Genomic DNA, 15,648 nt, shown 5'->3' with positions numbered 1-15,648 from the left:
GGAGAGAGTTGCAGGGTTTGGCAAGGCTGTGGACATGTTGGGCAGTAGCTAGAAAGAGAGACATGTTTACACACACACACACACACACACACACACACACACACACATGTGTCCTCCCTTCCACTATGCACCCCAGTTTGAGTTTCACTGATCCCGAGTTTTCTCAGCCGTGGGCTCCTTGGAATCTGAAGGCCTTTGGCCCCGGTGGGTGGGTGGCACGTACGCTGAGGACCGGCCTGCACAATTTACAATGGCACTAAATCAAGGCCTACGTTTACAGGGAGGCCGGTGAAGTCTGCTGGCCAGTGTTGCAGTTTCCATGGCGATGGCCCGGCCGTGGCATTTCCAATGTGGAGGAAGCGGCGCTCGCTGGCGTGTAAACTCATTACGTGAGGAAGCAGAGGGCAGCTGGAGTTCACCTGGTGACGACGACTCTGCCGAGCCCAGCTGGCACATTCCAGGAGGGAAGTGAAAATCACTTCTGCTGTTTACACCTCCGCAGCACGTGGGCACACAACCAAAGTGGACCACAGGACGTGTTATTAACAAATCCGCAGTTGTGAAACAACACATGTGTGCCGTCTTCATAAACTGGCAGCGACCTGCGGGTTTAACTCAAAATGAGTCACGGGCTCACAGCGCCACCGTATGGACAGCGAGGGGACAACTAGTGGCCCGATGAGGGGCACTACATACAGTGGCTGGGTGGACTGTGACCACTAGGGGGAGACTGGGCGTTGTGTGTCGTCCACCCCAAGCACTCATGCATTGTCACTCTGTCACTCGTTTTTCACTTCTTCATCGGTGATAAGTCATCACCCAGTCACCGGGCCTTTCGAGGTGGTCCCCTCCACTGTTGAGACTTGGAGGTGAGAGCAGTAAGGGTAGCGGGGGCTTTTCTTCCCCCAACTTCTCGGAGTTTGTGATTTTAGATATTCTGTGACATCAGTGCCACCTCTGGTCTGTGACATCAAACCTGCCCCCTCGTTCCATGACATCAGTCTCGGCTGTGACACATGCAGGGCCATTACTTGAAGATGGTCTACAAGATGGTCATTAGCCCCCGGAGAGCCCCTCATTTCCTTTTATTATCCAGCTGTCTGTCCACATAGCCCAGGCTCACCAGGGGGCGCCAGTGAGTTTCTGCACAGTTGTTGGTGTGGATGCATCCAGTAGGGGGCACTAATCAATAACTCAGCAAACACTGTAAATACTGGGGTTCATCCAGTCTTCCTGCTGTGCCATCATATTACCCTCACTTGTCATCACCATAGTGCACCTCCTTGGTGCAATGCCAAGAGTGGTGACTGGCATTTGAAAAAAAAAAAAAAGAATCATGGAGTAGCTGGTCACGTGTCACTTTTGGGCAGAGGAAGCGTCCACTCCGATGACTCTTGATGGCATGTGTGTGCCCTGCATTGCTCCCTTGCTAATGGCTTGCCTGACTGCCCACCTCCTCCTGCATCTTGGCTCGGTTTCATCAAACGTGGAGGTGTAAATCTGTTATAGGCCATCAAGCACTGCGGGGGTCCGTGCCAAAGTGTCTGTCGGGCGCCCTTCCTGGGTGGTCAGCTCCCCTGTATGTGTTTATTGGTGTGATAAACTCGGGACGTTTACGTATTTCGGATGTCGAGCCGGCGGAGTGTTTAGACTGGAGGGGCCTGTCGGATGGCCTTCCTCCCACATGGAGGACTAAACGTGGTCCGCGATGAAGTGGGCCACATGACCAGCGTCTTGGCACCACAGTCTGTTTACACCGGGTATGGATACCATGGCTGTTTCTGGAATGTCTTGCATTAGGAGGCAATAAGGAGAGGCCGTCCACCACTGATGACTAGAAAAGGTGACCATGGCCTGAAATGCCAGCTGTTGTCTCTTCTGAGGTCTGACGGTCAGCTGACGGCTGTGCCATTGCCACCTCAGCTCATGTTCAGCTGCATTCGGTCATCTGGAGGTGGCGCTGCTGTTTGTAAACGTCCTGATAGGCCTGCCAAAGTGGTTCTCGGCCTCGTACCCCACTGGTCACTCATTCTTTTAGTTTTGTTTACCAACAGGCTGACCGCTCAGCGGAGTATCGAAGACGAAGAGGAGGTGGCACGAGAGCAGCGGCGAAGGGCACGAGAGGAGCAGAGGAGCCTGAGCAACTACCGAGACTCGAGCCCCGACGGCACAGACGTCACGTCCCCCAGAGAGGATAACCAGTGAGTGCCCTCAATGGTCGCTGAACTCTTCCACTGGGTTGACTGTCCACTTGTGTGCCAATGTGGGTGTGCGCAGCCCCTGGGGGCACCATAAAGGGCACTGCGGTGGGCAGTGACATTTCAAGTTAAATTCCTCTAAAGCCGCGCCTTGCAGCCTGGCTGACTCATCGCTTCCTACAGGAATCGGGGGGGGGGGGATATGGGCGCTGGCACCTGTGGGCACAGACACACACACACTCATGCACTGTCATGCACTGTACACACTTACCTGTCCCACCATGAATGCATAATCACACACATGCATAGGGCAGGCCGTGCCAGGATACACACACAAACAAATAAGGGCACGTGCACACACACCCAGAAATATGCACGGGCATACTTACACGCATGAACACACTCACACAAACAGAGAGACACAATGGGTACCTGTCCAGACACCCAGGCATACAGTAAGACACACAAGTGACCGACATGCTCACACACACACACACAAACTAAAATTCATGGGTATAAACAAATGTGTGTGTAAGTACACTGGCACAAACACACACCGAGAAATACACGTACAGGCACACACAAACACACATGTACACTCAAGAAAAATAGAAACACACACACATACCAACATATTCACACACGCACACTTAAGCAAAGATTCACGGGTATAAACACACACACACACACAAGCACATGTACACAGAGACATGAAGACTTGCACAAGCATAGCAACTTACTCAGAAATGCATCAAAATGCAGGTGTGCACAAGCTCAGCCCAACTCAAATGTACACAATTAAACACACACACGTGCACACGCCTACTCTAAACACTCACACTCCGCCCCGACACACACACCGAAAGAGATTCAGACGTGCAAAAGCACACGCGTGCGCGCACTGAGGTAGCCCGCCGAGAGCGCACACACCTGCACACACACACGCGCACTTGTAACCACACCCACAAAGGCTCGGCCACACGCCCGCGCGCACATCCCGTCTCCGCTAGTGGGGGCCCCGGACGCGTTCGTTCCTAAAGGCGGGTGTCCTCGGGTGAGCCCCCTCGTCCGGCCCACCCCAGCGGGGTCACCGGCGGGTCGCAGCGGAGGAGTCACAGCTGCTGCCGCTGCCTCATGACGCAGCCACAGAGGAATGCGCGGCGTCAGCGGAGGTGAAGGAGCAGCAGACAAAGGCGCCTGGTGTTCGGCTCGTTAACCCTTTCGGTCCGCCTCGCTTGAATTTTTTTTTTATTTCTTACTCAGTTTTACAAGTTGCGTGAGGTGTGTGCGTGCGCGTGCGCGTGGGCCCCTGTGTATGCACGTGCCCGTGTCCGTTCCGCTTTGTGCACACAACCAGGAATGTAAACGCGATGAGACAAGTGACAGACTTCTAGGAGGAGGAGCTGGACGTAATGGGGGTCTGACTAGGAACGTGAACGGGCTGCAGAGAGAGAAGGGTGTAGAGGATGCAGTACATGGGGTCCATAAGGGGGCTCTCCTAATTTTTGGTCAATGCAGACTAAAGTGCTCGCTCTGCCTCCTAGGGGGAAGACCAAATGGTGGACAAAAGCACGTTGTTCTGTCTTCAAGGGGAGGGGGCCCACCGTCCGACCCCATCCCTGGGAACATCATTACACAGCCATTTCAGAAGGACTTTCTGTACTCTGGATGGCAGTCGTACTGTAGTGCAGCGGGCACAAGGAGGTTAAAAGTGGGCAGCTGGTGCACTTGGCAGGCAGGAAAGAAGATGACCTGCCCATAAAATGCATTCATGTTGGCACTCCGGCTGGGCTGCCTCACAGTTTGGAGACCTGGGTGTTCGCTTCATGGGACCTCCCTGCGTGGAGTTTGCATGTTCTCCCCGTGTCTGTGTGGGTTTCCTCCCACAGTCCAAAGACATGCAGGTCAGGTGTATTGGCGATCTTAAATTGTCTCTAGTGTGTGTGCTTGGTGTGTGTGTGTGTGTGCCCTGCCCAGGGTTTTCTTCCTGCCTTGTGCTCTGTGTTGGCTGGGATTGGCTCCAGCAGACCCCTGTGACCCTGTTTTAGGATATAGCGGATTGGATAATGACTGACTGACTGACTGACTCCGGCTGGGCATCATTGACTTTGGTAGAACATGGCTCCCTCCATCTGGCTGTATGCTGCACATGATGGTGCCCACCTGGCGCGGTGAATGACCTGATGAAAGGGGAGGCACAGGAATATCCTAAATGGTGGGCAGCTTTCCTCACAGAGCATAGTGGACAGGAAGCACAGGGTGCCCACGAGGGGCAGGTGAGAGTGTAGACTTCACACCCTGAGGCTCCCCTACAGTTGAGCTGGGATGGGCATTTGGATAAGTACAGGGGGCAACAAAAATGCCCAAATAAGAGGAAACTTTACTTTTACTGATACTTTTCATTGGGTGGGCACTGCACTGTAGCCATGTCCCCAAACTGGGTACTTAAGGTGTTTGTGTCATTGGTCTCCATAAAGCTCAGCAGGCTGCTGGCGCTCAGATAAGTAAAAAAGTGGCATAAATGTAACAGACAAAGGTTGGCAAGGTGGAAAGAGGAACAATAAATGTGAGCCTGCCGGCCCCCAGACTCTCAGGTGGGCCCCCAAGCTTATCTAGGAATCAATCGCTGAGCGGTGACAGCTGGTGACGTCTTATCTGTCAAATCAGTGCTTTGTATCGAGACCCCTGACGTACGGACGATACGAGCTGTGAGGGGACGTTATGTGTGTGCGTGAAGACGTGCATGCCTACATGTGTGTGTGTGTGTGCCCACATGAATATCGACCTCCCATTAGTACCATTAGAGAGTAAGCAGTGGCCAGCTGAGGGGGCAGCAGAGGTGGAGCTAACATTTGGGGCATCGGGTGGTCCGAGGTCTCTTGACACCACAAACCCAAGGACTCGGGGGTGTAGTGTGGACAAGTCACATGAGAGGTGAACAAAACACACAAATATAGCGAGACTCCAATAAATAAAGTCAGCTTTATATAGTGCCTTTCACAGACAGGAATAAACAAAGGAGTGAAGAAACAGAACAAGGAGGGCAGGCCCAGGACCGCTGGGCAGCCACAGTGGGTACAGCTGTAAGCCCTCCGTGCTTTTCAGGGCTGGGGGGCACTGTTTGGCTGGCATGGTTTGATTCAGAAAGTTGGGTGTTGGGGGTGCCACACAACGTTACAGACATGCTGGCAGTAAGCTGCCTCAGTAGGTGAGTGTGTGAAGTGTCGCCCCCTAATGGCTCGACTCTGCCTTACCCCTTAGTGCTTACTACCCGCTGGGAGGAGCTAAATGTCTGAGTGGCAGACAACTGGGCGGGGCTAGTTCCTGAGTGGCAGCAGGCTGGGTGGGGCCAAATAGGTTCGTTGGGCTCTTATTATCATGCTAGCTGAGTCCTGTGAAATTCTTAACTATATGTGCCAGTCAACATACAGGTGGCGCCACTCACTGGCACCATCATCAGTGAGTGTAACTTCTGTCTTTGTTATCTCAAAGCTTCACATGGCACCAAAACAGATAGTGTGTCTTGTGCCATCTGGCATTGGTCTCTCTGATGAAGGTAACCTTTGAAGCTGTGCCAGGTTCTGCCATGAATGCTCGATGACTGGGGTTGCCATGGCATATAAGCTGTGTGCCTTCTTGGTTAACGGCAATGTGGGTGACTTGTTAGCTATACAGTATGTATGCCTGGTTAATGGACCACCTACCACTACAGTAATGGCCTGCAGGGTCTTTCCAGATTGCTGCATTGAGCAGATCTCAAACACCTGCACTCCTGATCCTGCTGTACCCGCTGTACCCACTGTGCCCACTGTACCCTCTGTAAACACGCACTCTGAAACCCAACTCCGTGCCATCTGCCGGTGGCTTTCCTCTGGTAAAAGTGTACCCGGTTGCTTTGTTCATCGCTGAAGCTCTTCATGAGTTCTTCAAGTTGTGGGTGGCACTTTATACCCACCACTGAGTGTGCTGGGATGAGACTGGCTTTGTGAATTCAGAGGGATGGGCACACCTGCTTGTAGACTTTGTGTCCCTAATTTGGTGGACAATGTGATGATGAACAGCACCACAGTGACTAACTGCTGGTTGTGCCAGGTGTGACCTCCAGATCTCGGCTCCAGTAGACACTGTGCACCCCACCATGTCCGGTGGATGATGCAATGGCAGACACAAGAAGGGTGAACGGGTAGTGCCACTGCGACCCTGGGCGAGGTGGCCGATGATGCCTCAGCTGGTCAGGGATGATGCCCTCTATCTTGTTTCTGTGTCCTGGCTTTTTGGGTTCTGTGGCCGATGTGCCCGGAATGACCAAATTCTGCCCAGTCTTGTCCATTTATTCGCATTTTGCTGTCTTCACCATCTGGCTCTCATCACCCAAATGTGAGTCTTGTTCTTGGCAAGGCAGCGTCTCTGGAGTTTTGCATCCTGTCCAGATCTGCCATGTTCTTTGCTTTTCTAGAAGGATCCTCACTTCAGGTCGCCTTCATTCCAGGTGGCAGGCCAGCTCTTTGACCTTTCATGCCCACTCTTTTCAGTCTGTCCTCACCCCTGGTGCTTCTGCTGGACCGAGGTGACGGTGGACCAGTTAAAGCCACATAGCTCAGTGTCAGTCCATTCAAATTTGTAAACTTCACTTGTGTGGTGGACTGGTTTGGATGCCCCCTTGTGCCCATTACCCCAGGGGTTAGCTCTGGCATCCCACAACCCTGGATTGGACAAGTGGGTTACAAAGTGGATGGACGGGTGGGCTTTTCATGGCTGTTCTTCAGCGAGCAGATGCCAGTGGATTTCACTCTTCCATCCAACCGTCCCTTCAAGTGGACCAAACCCTGGATGGAATGCCCGTCTGCATCAGGACACATTCTTGTGCCCACACTTGACCAATAGCCTGATGGCTAATCTTTATTTTTATTAAATTTTACAAAGTGCAAGTCAAAGGTCAGCTGGGTTACCGTGGGAGACACAGGATACATAAACCACCAGTTACCATGGAGATGCCAAATATAAGACATCCTGCAGCAAATGAGTTGAGACATTGCAGAGCAGCGTGGAGAGAGAGAGGACAGAGGCAGCGGGCATCATTCAGAATCTAATCAAACCCCAATCAGAGAGAGCGGGCATCACTGACAAACCCAGGGCACGGGGGCAGACGACGGGTATCATGTCAGTCAAGGAGAGCAGGCCAAAGATGGCAGATGAGGTGAGCAGTGCATGAATGGAAGCGGGGGGTCCTCACCTCAAAGACGGGCATAAACAGTCAGGCTGAGTTTGGGGGCTTCTCTCCAGCCAATGGCCTGTAACCAAGAGTGGCACTTTGTGACCTTGTCCGTGAGACTGCCAGCTGAAAGTGCCATAATAAAGTGCCTTTCAGTCCTTGTATAAAGCACTGCTGCCTGTGGCAGAGCCCCCTGTCCTCTGCCTGGCATGGTGTCCTGTAGACCTTAAAAAAGTACACTCTGATGGTCAGACTGTTCTAATGGGTCCTCTGCCATGGAAGGCCAGCATGGAGTGTCCTGGGCTGTCCCCAAGCTTCATGCTGTCTTTCAGAGTTATATTGAGTTTTGTATGCAGACTCATTGGTGGCATAGCGTGATGGCACTGATGAACATCTCTGCCCACCAAGATCACCAGATTTGTAGGTAAAGCTGACAGTGAATGCCAGCCTGGTAGAAGTGAGTCAAAGCCAATGAGCTAAACAGAACATGGTGTGCACGCTGAAGGTGGGCACTGGGGTTTGCCAGCCTGTACATCCTTGGTGGTCATTACAGCACAGTGTGGCCCCCTACTGGCTAAAGACTGAATGGCATATTAACATGCTGTATATGACCCTGACGTAAACATAAGCAGCGTTGCCTTAAGGCGCTATATAATCACTTCATTTGCTTCTTGTCCAAAGCTTTGATTCTGATTGATTCTTCTTTTCATTTATACAGATGGATACTTTTTGTAAGATGCTAAATCATGTCGATGATTAACTTGCTTCATCATCTAAAGCATCAATTTGTTTTTCTCCCATTTGGGATGATGAGTTTCTGAAAGGCACTATATAATGTGAAAGAGTTAACCTCGAGCATCAGACAGAATGACGACACAGTGGCCTGCGTCTCCATCTCTGGGCTCAAGGCTGGCATTCGTGTCCTAGGGCCACTCTGATCAGGACACGCCCCCTATTTGCATGGGCACGCCCATCAGTCTCCTGACTCCGCCTTCCACAGTTGCCCACTGCTCTTTCCAGCTCTCTCCATGTGCCGCAGCTCCGCCCTTTTCATTTGTTGTTTTGTCCCCCTGATGGTCTGACCAGTTGATGACCATCCCTGGCATCAGTCGTGTGTCAGGTGGCCGGTGGGCAGCATCGAGAGAGTGATGGGTGAATGCCACGTGCCTAACATCAAGTGACTGCTCTGTTTCTCCTCTTCTTTCGCTCATGTATTTCACATTTTAGAATTTTACATTTAAGCTTCATTTTAAAGTTCTGGAAAGTTGGAGCCTACCCTGGCAGCAATGACCGCAAGGTAGGAGCCAACCTTTGGCTGTAAAGCACAATGGGGCACACCAGCCCCCTAGATGAGTAGAAGACCACCGTGAACACAAGGAGAACATGCAAACTCCACACACACCAGCCAGGCCAGTTTTTGAACCCAGGTCACCATAAGCTGTAAGACCCACAGAGACCCAGTAGACCACCCGTCTGAAGAATGAGCAGACCTGGGCATGAAGGGAAGGGGCAAACTGCCAGCCCAGGGTAGGATTTGAACCCAAGTCACTGTGCACTGTAAGACATAATCAAGCGCACCAGTCCATCCATCTGAGCAATTGGTAGGAGTCCCCAGTGGGCACAAGGACAACACACACACACCAACCAGTCCAGGACTTGCACCCACAAGTCACCTTAAGCTGTAAGGCCCACCAGTCCACGTGTCTGGGGGATCAGCAGACGGCTGACATGAGCACAAGGGGAACATGCAAACTGACCAGGCGGGCATTTTAACCTAAGCCACCCTGAATTGTAAGATACAATCAAGCAGGCCATTGCCAGGCTCCGGTGGGCACACCATGCAAACTCAACCAGGCTGGGATTTGAACCCTTGGCACTCTGGTAGTGTGGCATCCTTGTTAACTGCTGTGCCACACGAGATTCTTCTGCTGTGGATTTGGTGCCCGAGGGTCACTTTCTGTTGGTGCACCAATCAGAATCATCAAACTGGGCGCCAGAAAGGCATTATATAAATACCAGGGTGTATTATTATATTTATTATTATTATTAAATTCCCTGGAAATGGCACAGAAATTGTTGGCTCCTGCATTTGGGGGCACAGTGGCTTCACTCCAGGTTGTGCACAGGGTGGTGATGCCACCTACCTGGTGACTACAGGGCCACTCTTGTTATGTATTAACAGGAGGTGACACGGGCACACATTTAGTAGGTGGGGCTTTTTTGGTGACTCATTTACAGATGTCCTGCATGTGGCCTGGCAGTCCAAGGGGTATTCCGACCGGACCGTTCAGCCTGGTCCAGAGTGGTGGGCTCATCAATGTTCTGGTGCCATATTAAGAGGGCACCTGGTTGGGTTAAATTCTTTATGGTGTTTTGGTGTTGCCTTTGTGCTCATTTGGGCTCCCCCTACATTTATGAAAATGAATGAATGTTAAAGAGGAGCCCCCACTGGACGGGACGCCTGTCCATCCTGCACTGACACTAAAGTGTCCTAAAACAAACCAAAGGATTCAAACACAACTCTGTTTTTGGACCAAAGTCCCCCGTCTCCATAAGTGTTACTGTGAGCTAGTGGGGGGTGTGGGGGGCCCCCAGATGTAAAACACCAAGTGTCCCTTTGGCCCTCGCTTTGGATGTCCCTCTGACCGCACTCTTTGCTTTTGATGCCTCAGGTATGACGACGAATTCAAGCCTTCCCTCCAAAGCGCACTGGATGAGGACGAGGGGTTCAGCGACTGGACACAAAGGCTGGAGCAGCACCGGCAGAAGCGTCTGGAGGACGTCCAGCAGGACGAGGATGAGCTGCTGATGTCGTCTCGCCGGCCGTGGGGGACGCAGGAAGGAGAGGAGCAGCACCAGAGGATGGAGATGAGCCGCCGGATCTCCCAAAGGGCAGAGGTGGACGGCGAGCAGTGGGAAGTGGAGCAGGGGTCCCAGATGAGGAAGGAAGGAGCGAGGGCCGCATCAGAGATGGCCAACTGGAGTGAGGAGACGGGAAGCGGCACGACCCGAGAGGTGATGTGAAGTCGAGGGTCCCAGTGGGGGGGGGGGGGGGGGGGGGGGCGGGCAGGTGGCTGTGTGCTTAACCCCTTCTGCTCTCTTGTAGGCCTTCCTGCAGCGGGACATCCAATGCAAGCAGACCAACGGCAGTGCGGCTCAAGAGGAGGTGGAAGAACACGAGCCTGGGAGCAGGAGGACATTGAGGTAGAAATGACATGGAAAGGTTTGGAAATGTAACTGGGGGGTGGGGGCTCTAAAGGACCTATCTCGTATATAGCGCCTTTCAGCGTTGGGACAAGACAAATTAAAAAAAAAAAATCTGTCACATACAGAAGACATTTTTAAGACCCTTTAAGTTTATATAGCGCCTCCCTGTGACCCAGTCCTTCCAGTGGTCATTTCATTTCCCAGCCCAAAACCAAAATGGCAAAGGGGGGGGGGTGTACCTGAAATTGTAAAGGGGGGTGTGGTGTCATAAAATCCCAAAAATTCAACAAGTGACAGTGTAGACGACAGTATGGGTGGGGTGGGGGCGCTGAAGATATTTGATGGGGGGCTTAGCCCAGCTAAATGACCCCCTGAAGAGAGGCCTGGGCCATGTAAATGGTGTCTTTTACATTTTTAATTTCATCACAATTTGTTATTTTTTATCATACACATCTGTCATGTACAGAAGAAGTATTAAGGCGTTTATATAGCGCCTCTCGGTGACCCCCCCAAAGTCCTGTCACCATTTCATGCTTTTCAGAATGCTGAGCTCCATTTTATTTAGAGGTTCCTCTTCAGTGTTACTAAGGTCGGGTTAGGGGACATACATTGGTACAGCGCGTTGTGGCACCCACTACACGACGAAACAGCTCGGGACCCTGGTTGGTGATCCCCCCAGGCAGACACCCTCTGGAAAGGACCCTCTATCTGCCACAGCCAGGTGTTATGTGGGCATCCCCTTGGCCTGGCCCAGCAGCTCGGGCACTCGACAATGAGGGTCACCCTCGGGTAATCCCACCACGTGGCCGTAGTGCCATCACTGACGCGCCCTCACAATGTTATTTTTTATTTAATTTCTAAAATGTGCTTCAGCTTGGACCTTCTCTTGGACTACGGGAGTCCTGAGGCTCGCTGCCACCTTTTCCATTCATCCTTTTTAGTTTAATAATCGATTCATTTATACGTCACAGAGCATCCTTTAATTCAGCACCTTGCATGTGTCCTCTGGCCACAAGCTGTGACGTTAAATCATTTACTGTCCTTAAAGTCTCCTAACCACGTGTTACACCCCAATATAAGGGGGGCAAACAAGGGACCACCCCTGGTGAGGATGCCAGCTCACTGCAGGGCACACTCGCTTACCAGTTTAGTGCCCTGTAGCCTAAAATGCACATCTTTAGGAAAGAAACCAGTGACATGGGGACACAGGCCACACAGGCAGTGACCAGGCTGGCTCACTGCAGTGATGAGGGACAATCTTTAACCAGCGTGCCACTCTTGATCGTCAAACAGTGCGTTTTTGCGGTGACACACTGAGGTCCAGCGGGTCACCTGTTTGGTGGGTGAGCAGAACCCCACTTGAACCAGCACTGGTCAGGCCAGTCACCAGACCACCCATATGGGGGATGAGCAGAGGGCCGTCCTGGGCATGCGGAGAATGTGCAAACTGAACGTGGCACTGACAAGGCTGGCATTTGAACCCGGGTCACTGTAGTTATGAGGTAGAACCTTGAACTGCTGTGCCACTCCATTTGATGACTTTGATTGTCACACGATGTTCCTTTGCTGTGGCCTCACTGCTCAAGGGTCACTTTCTATTGGTGTGCCACTTGTAATTCTGTCCCAGAAGGATTTGTCTCTGGGGCCTTGTGCCCCCTCTGTTAACCCACTGGTCATTCCTTGATTTGCTTGTCACAAAGCCACTCATTTGTAGCGCTCTTACACTGTATAGTGCCTTTCACAGTTAGGGTGGACTGTTCTGACTGGTCAGGGTGATGAGTGGAGGGCAGCAAGAAGCTCCAATGGTGAGCCAGAGGCTTTGGGGGGCTGTGTCTACTCAGGGACTCTCGTGTGGCCATCGGTCTGTCCCTGGACAGTGGACAGCGGGCACCTCTCCAGTTTCAGGTCTTTGATTCTTCACACTCCTCTGAGGAAGAAGCCAGATAGGCAGCTCTGGAGTTTGGCGTGAAGGTGTGTCGTGTCTGTAAGTGGACACTAGGTGGACAGTGACTGCCCCTATAATGGGGGGGGGGGGGAACACCCCAGGCCAAGGTGGCATTGACTGGCGCTGCCCTCTTGTCTTTTCATGGACGCCCAGCGGTGTGCGGACGGGCTGACGGACGTCTGGCGCGCGGCCTGATAAGCTCGTCGTTATTTTCTTCATTTCCTTTCTGCTCAGTTTCCTTCCTGAAAGTGACCTCAGGATGAAAGGCGCTCAGTCACTTAGTCACTCGTCACTATGGCCGCCCAGAGGAAAACGTCGTCCTCTTACTTCGCCCTCAGGTAATTTCGGCCTCCTGTCTCCTTGCTTGCTTGCTGTTATTGAGCAGCCCCAGCCAGAGGGGGCAGTGCTGAGCCAGTGGAATGGCTGGCCGGGGGGGCTTTTCCTTTCTTCATCTTTAGTTTTTTTTTTGGCTATTTCCTCAGGGGGTGGCAGTCCATTAATTCTGTTTTTGGGTGGGAAAGCAGAATCAGCGAACTGTGTGAGGCTGGGTGCTATGTGCACTTGAGCTTTCGGCCCCTCTTACTCGACTGGAGGGCGCAGTGAGGCTGAATAACTGGCACGATACTCACAAGGCGGCTACGCCACGGAGAAAAATCCCACTGCTGGCACCACCTAACCACCAATGTGTGTTCACTTAATGCATAAGTGACATCATTCAGGTCACTAAATTGAGGACAGCTGGCCAGACCACCACTGTGGAGCACGGGCTCTCCTTCTGTAAGTCCTATTTAGGTGGTCTGTAGATGTCACCCTCTGTGCCAACGCTGGACTGTTAAGGTCCTTCAGGGTGAAGGAACATCGGAGATCGGAGCACCGGTGGAGGGCGCCGTCTTTGGGAACTGTAAGTGCTGATGTCATTCTGCCGTGCCATCTGTAAAGCTAAAGTGGTACACACATGTGCACTTGAGTGTGTGTGCTGACTGCTTTTATAGTGCCTTTCATCTCAGAGCACAATGTACAACAGCAGCATAGGATGCGCCTGATAAGGGTGACAAGTGACACAGACGGGTGACGTTGAGCAGAGCTCCGCTGGCGGATGGAGTCACACATGCAAAGTGTTGTGCAGACAGACACACATATGGGCACAGAGGCGGTTCACGCACACACATGCACTGAGGCTCTGAGAGGGGCACTAGTGTTACCACAGGGGGCACTCAGATGGGGACACAGACAAAGCTAGAAGAGTACAAGAGTCACACACATACAAAGGCATGCTGGGTGGTAGGCTGGGCACAGGACACATGGATAACGGCAGGGGGTTAAGGGGGTCACACATCCAGCAGACACACTGAGGGGCACAGAGTGACATGGCAGTGCAATTACTGGTGGTACCTGTACCAACACACACACACAGGGTCTTTCCTGATTGGCTCCCACTCTCCGCGTGTTGATTTTGCTCAAGCGGCAGCGGCACAGCAGACCACCTGTGCCCGGAGCAGCCCTTGCAGTCCCGTTGTAACCTGAGGGAAGTCCACACAGCCTGACCAAGCAGCTGAACAGAGGGTCCTGACCGGGCTCTTGTGTGCCCACCTGTCCCAGGAAGTCCTTACTGTTGGCCTTGGCGAGCACAGTGGGCGGCTGTCCTGTCATTTTATCTCACCTTATCAGGTCATTCTAATGCTAGGAAGTCTTGGATTTACTCCTCCTGTATAAGAACGTTTGTTGTTGTTTCCGTATCTGATGATGATGATGATGATGAAGATATATAAAACGTGTAACTTTCACTGTCATAAAGCGACTTGCGACACTTGAGCGTCTGTCTGAAGCGTCGCGGTTATCGATCTATCGGTAGAGCGCATGTGTGGACGCCGCCTCTCGTCCTCCATTCTGTGATGCCAGTTTACAGATAGCTTAGCAGCAGTCGGCCCCTCTTTAATATAGCGCCTTTCTCAGAGTGACACAGTTGGCGTGCACGTCGTCCTCGCATTAAGCCTCATCAGCGGGTGACTGCCATTGCTGGGTGGTACAAAGCCGTTGATTGCGCCCTGACCGCCCCTCCTTTGGGGTCAGCGGCCGGAGGTTCAACGCTCGATGAATCGACGGACGTTGTTAGCTTCCATTTATGCTAATCAGCAGTCAGTCCCGTCTGTTTAAATGCGTGTGTCCTCATTTTGCAGTAATCCGTCCTTCCATCCATCTTCCTAACCCGCGTATCCATGGCAGGGGCGGGAATGCCATCTGGATGGGGGCGCCAGCCCGTCATTAGTGATTTGTAAATGTGGGTTTGGTGCCTGCAGTCGGTGTAAGGCGCTATACAAAAGTCAACTGAACTGGAGTCTCCTTCCCTTCCAGGCACTTGAGCCAGTCTGAAGAGGACGAGCAAGAAGCCATGTCCGAGGCCGAGGCCAAACTCGAGAAGATCCGCCGCAGCCTGGAAGAGAAGGAGAGCCAGGAGTACGAGCGTCTGCGGCTGAAGCAGGCCGAGGCGGAGATGGAGCTGGAGGAGCTGCAGAAGAGGAGGGAGGAGCGGCGGCGGCTGCGTGAGGAAGAGGAGCGGCGCAGGCAGCTGGAGGAGCTCGAGAGGCAGGAGAAGGAGGAGGTGAGCTTGGAGGTCCAGCGGGCAGGGGCAAGGGTGGGCACACCTGCATGCTCTTGATAATAACGGGTCTATAATGGTAAATTGTGGGACCGTGTGGCCCCTCGTATTGGCAAAGGACCATTTCATTCTGGGAAGGGACCTTTCAGGGGTTCCCTCCCAACTGCTGATTAAATTGGTGCTTTGACCTTAATATGTGGACAAAACAGAAACGTTTAATGGCCGGCAGGCGACCTAGCAGGGCACAGCAGATGAAGAAGACCTGAACTGAGCCCGAGGGGTTATTTACCTGCAGCGGGAGTCATTTGGGAAAATCAGAAACCCTGTGGGGGGTTCTCAAAAATCACTTAGTATCTGTTTACACATCTAAACGAGTCAGGGGTCTTCATGTGGACGTCTCCCCTACGGCGTCACTCGGAAGAGCCGCTATGGCTGGCACTTTAAGGGTTAAGAGTGCAGAGTGAAGGTGAGATGATGAAAGTGTGAGTGA

At 52.4% G+C, this 15,648-nt stretch overlaps 1 protein-coding gene across 4 annotated transcripts in view; it reads left to right on the top strand.

The window, feature by feature from the left end:
* lsp1a (lymphocyte specific protein 1 a) overlaps positions 1-15,648 on the top strand; it is a 99,385-nt gene that overhangs the window by 48,440 nt on the left and 35,297 nt on the right. For all 4 annotated transcript variants that reach the window (XM_028796132.2, XM_028796133.2, XM_051923477.1 and 1 more), the window contains exons 2-5: positions 2,055-2,201; positions 10,083-10,425; positions 10,517-10,614; positions 14,915-15,161. In XM_028796132.2, the coding sequence (XP_028651965.2) occupies positions 2,055-2,201; positions 10,083-10,425; positions 10,517-10,614; positions 14,915-15,161 (835 nt within the window). The remainder of the gene's footprint in view (positions 1-2,054; positions 2,202-10,082; positions 10,426-10,516; positions 10,615-14,914; positions 15,162-15,648) is intronic.

Source organism: Erpetoichthys calabaricus, chromosome 2 (assembly GCF_900747795.2).
Source record: "Erpetoichthys calabaricus chromosome 2, fErpCal1.3, whole genome shotgun sequence".
Lineage (NCBI taxonomy): Eukaryota > Metazoa > Chordata > Cladistia > Polypteriformes > Polypteridae > Erpetoichthys > Erpetoichthys calabaricus.
This window is presented reverse-complemented; position numbering and strand designations above follow the sequence as displayed.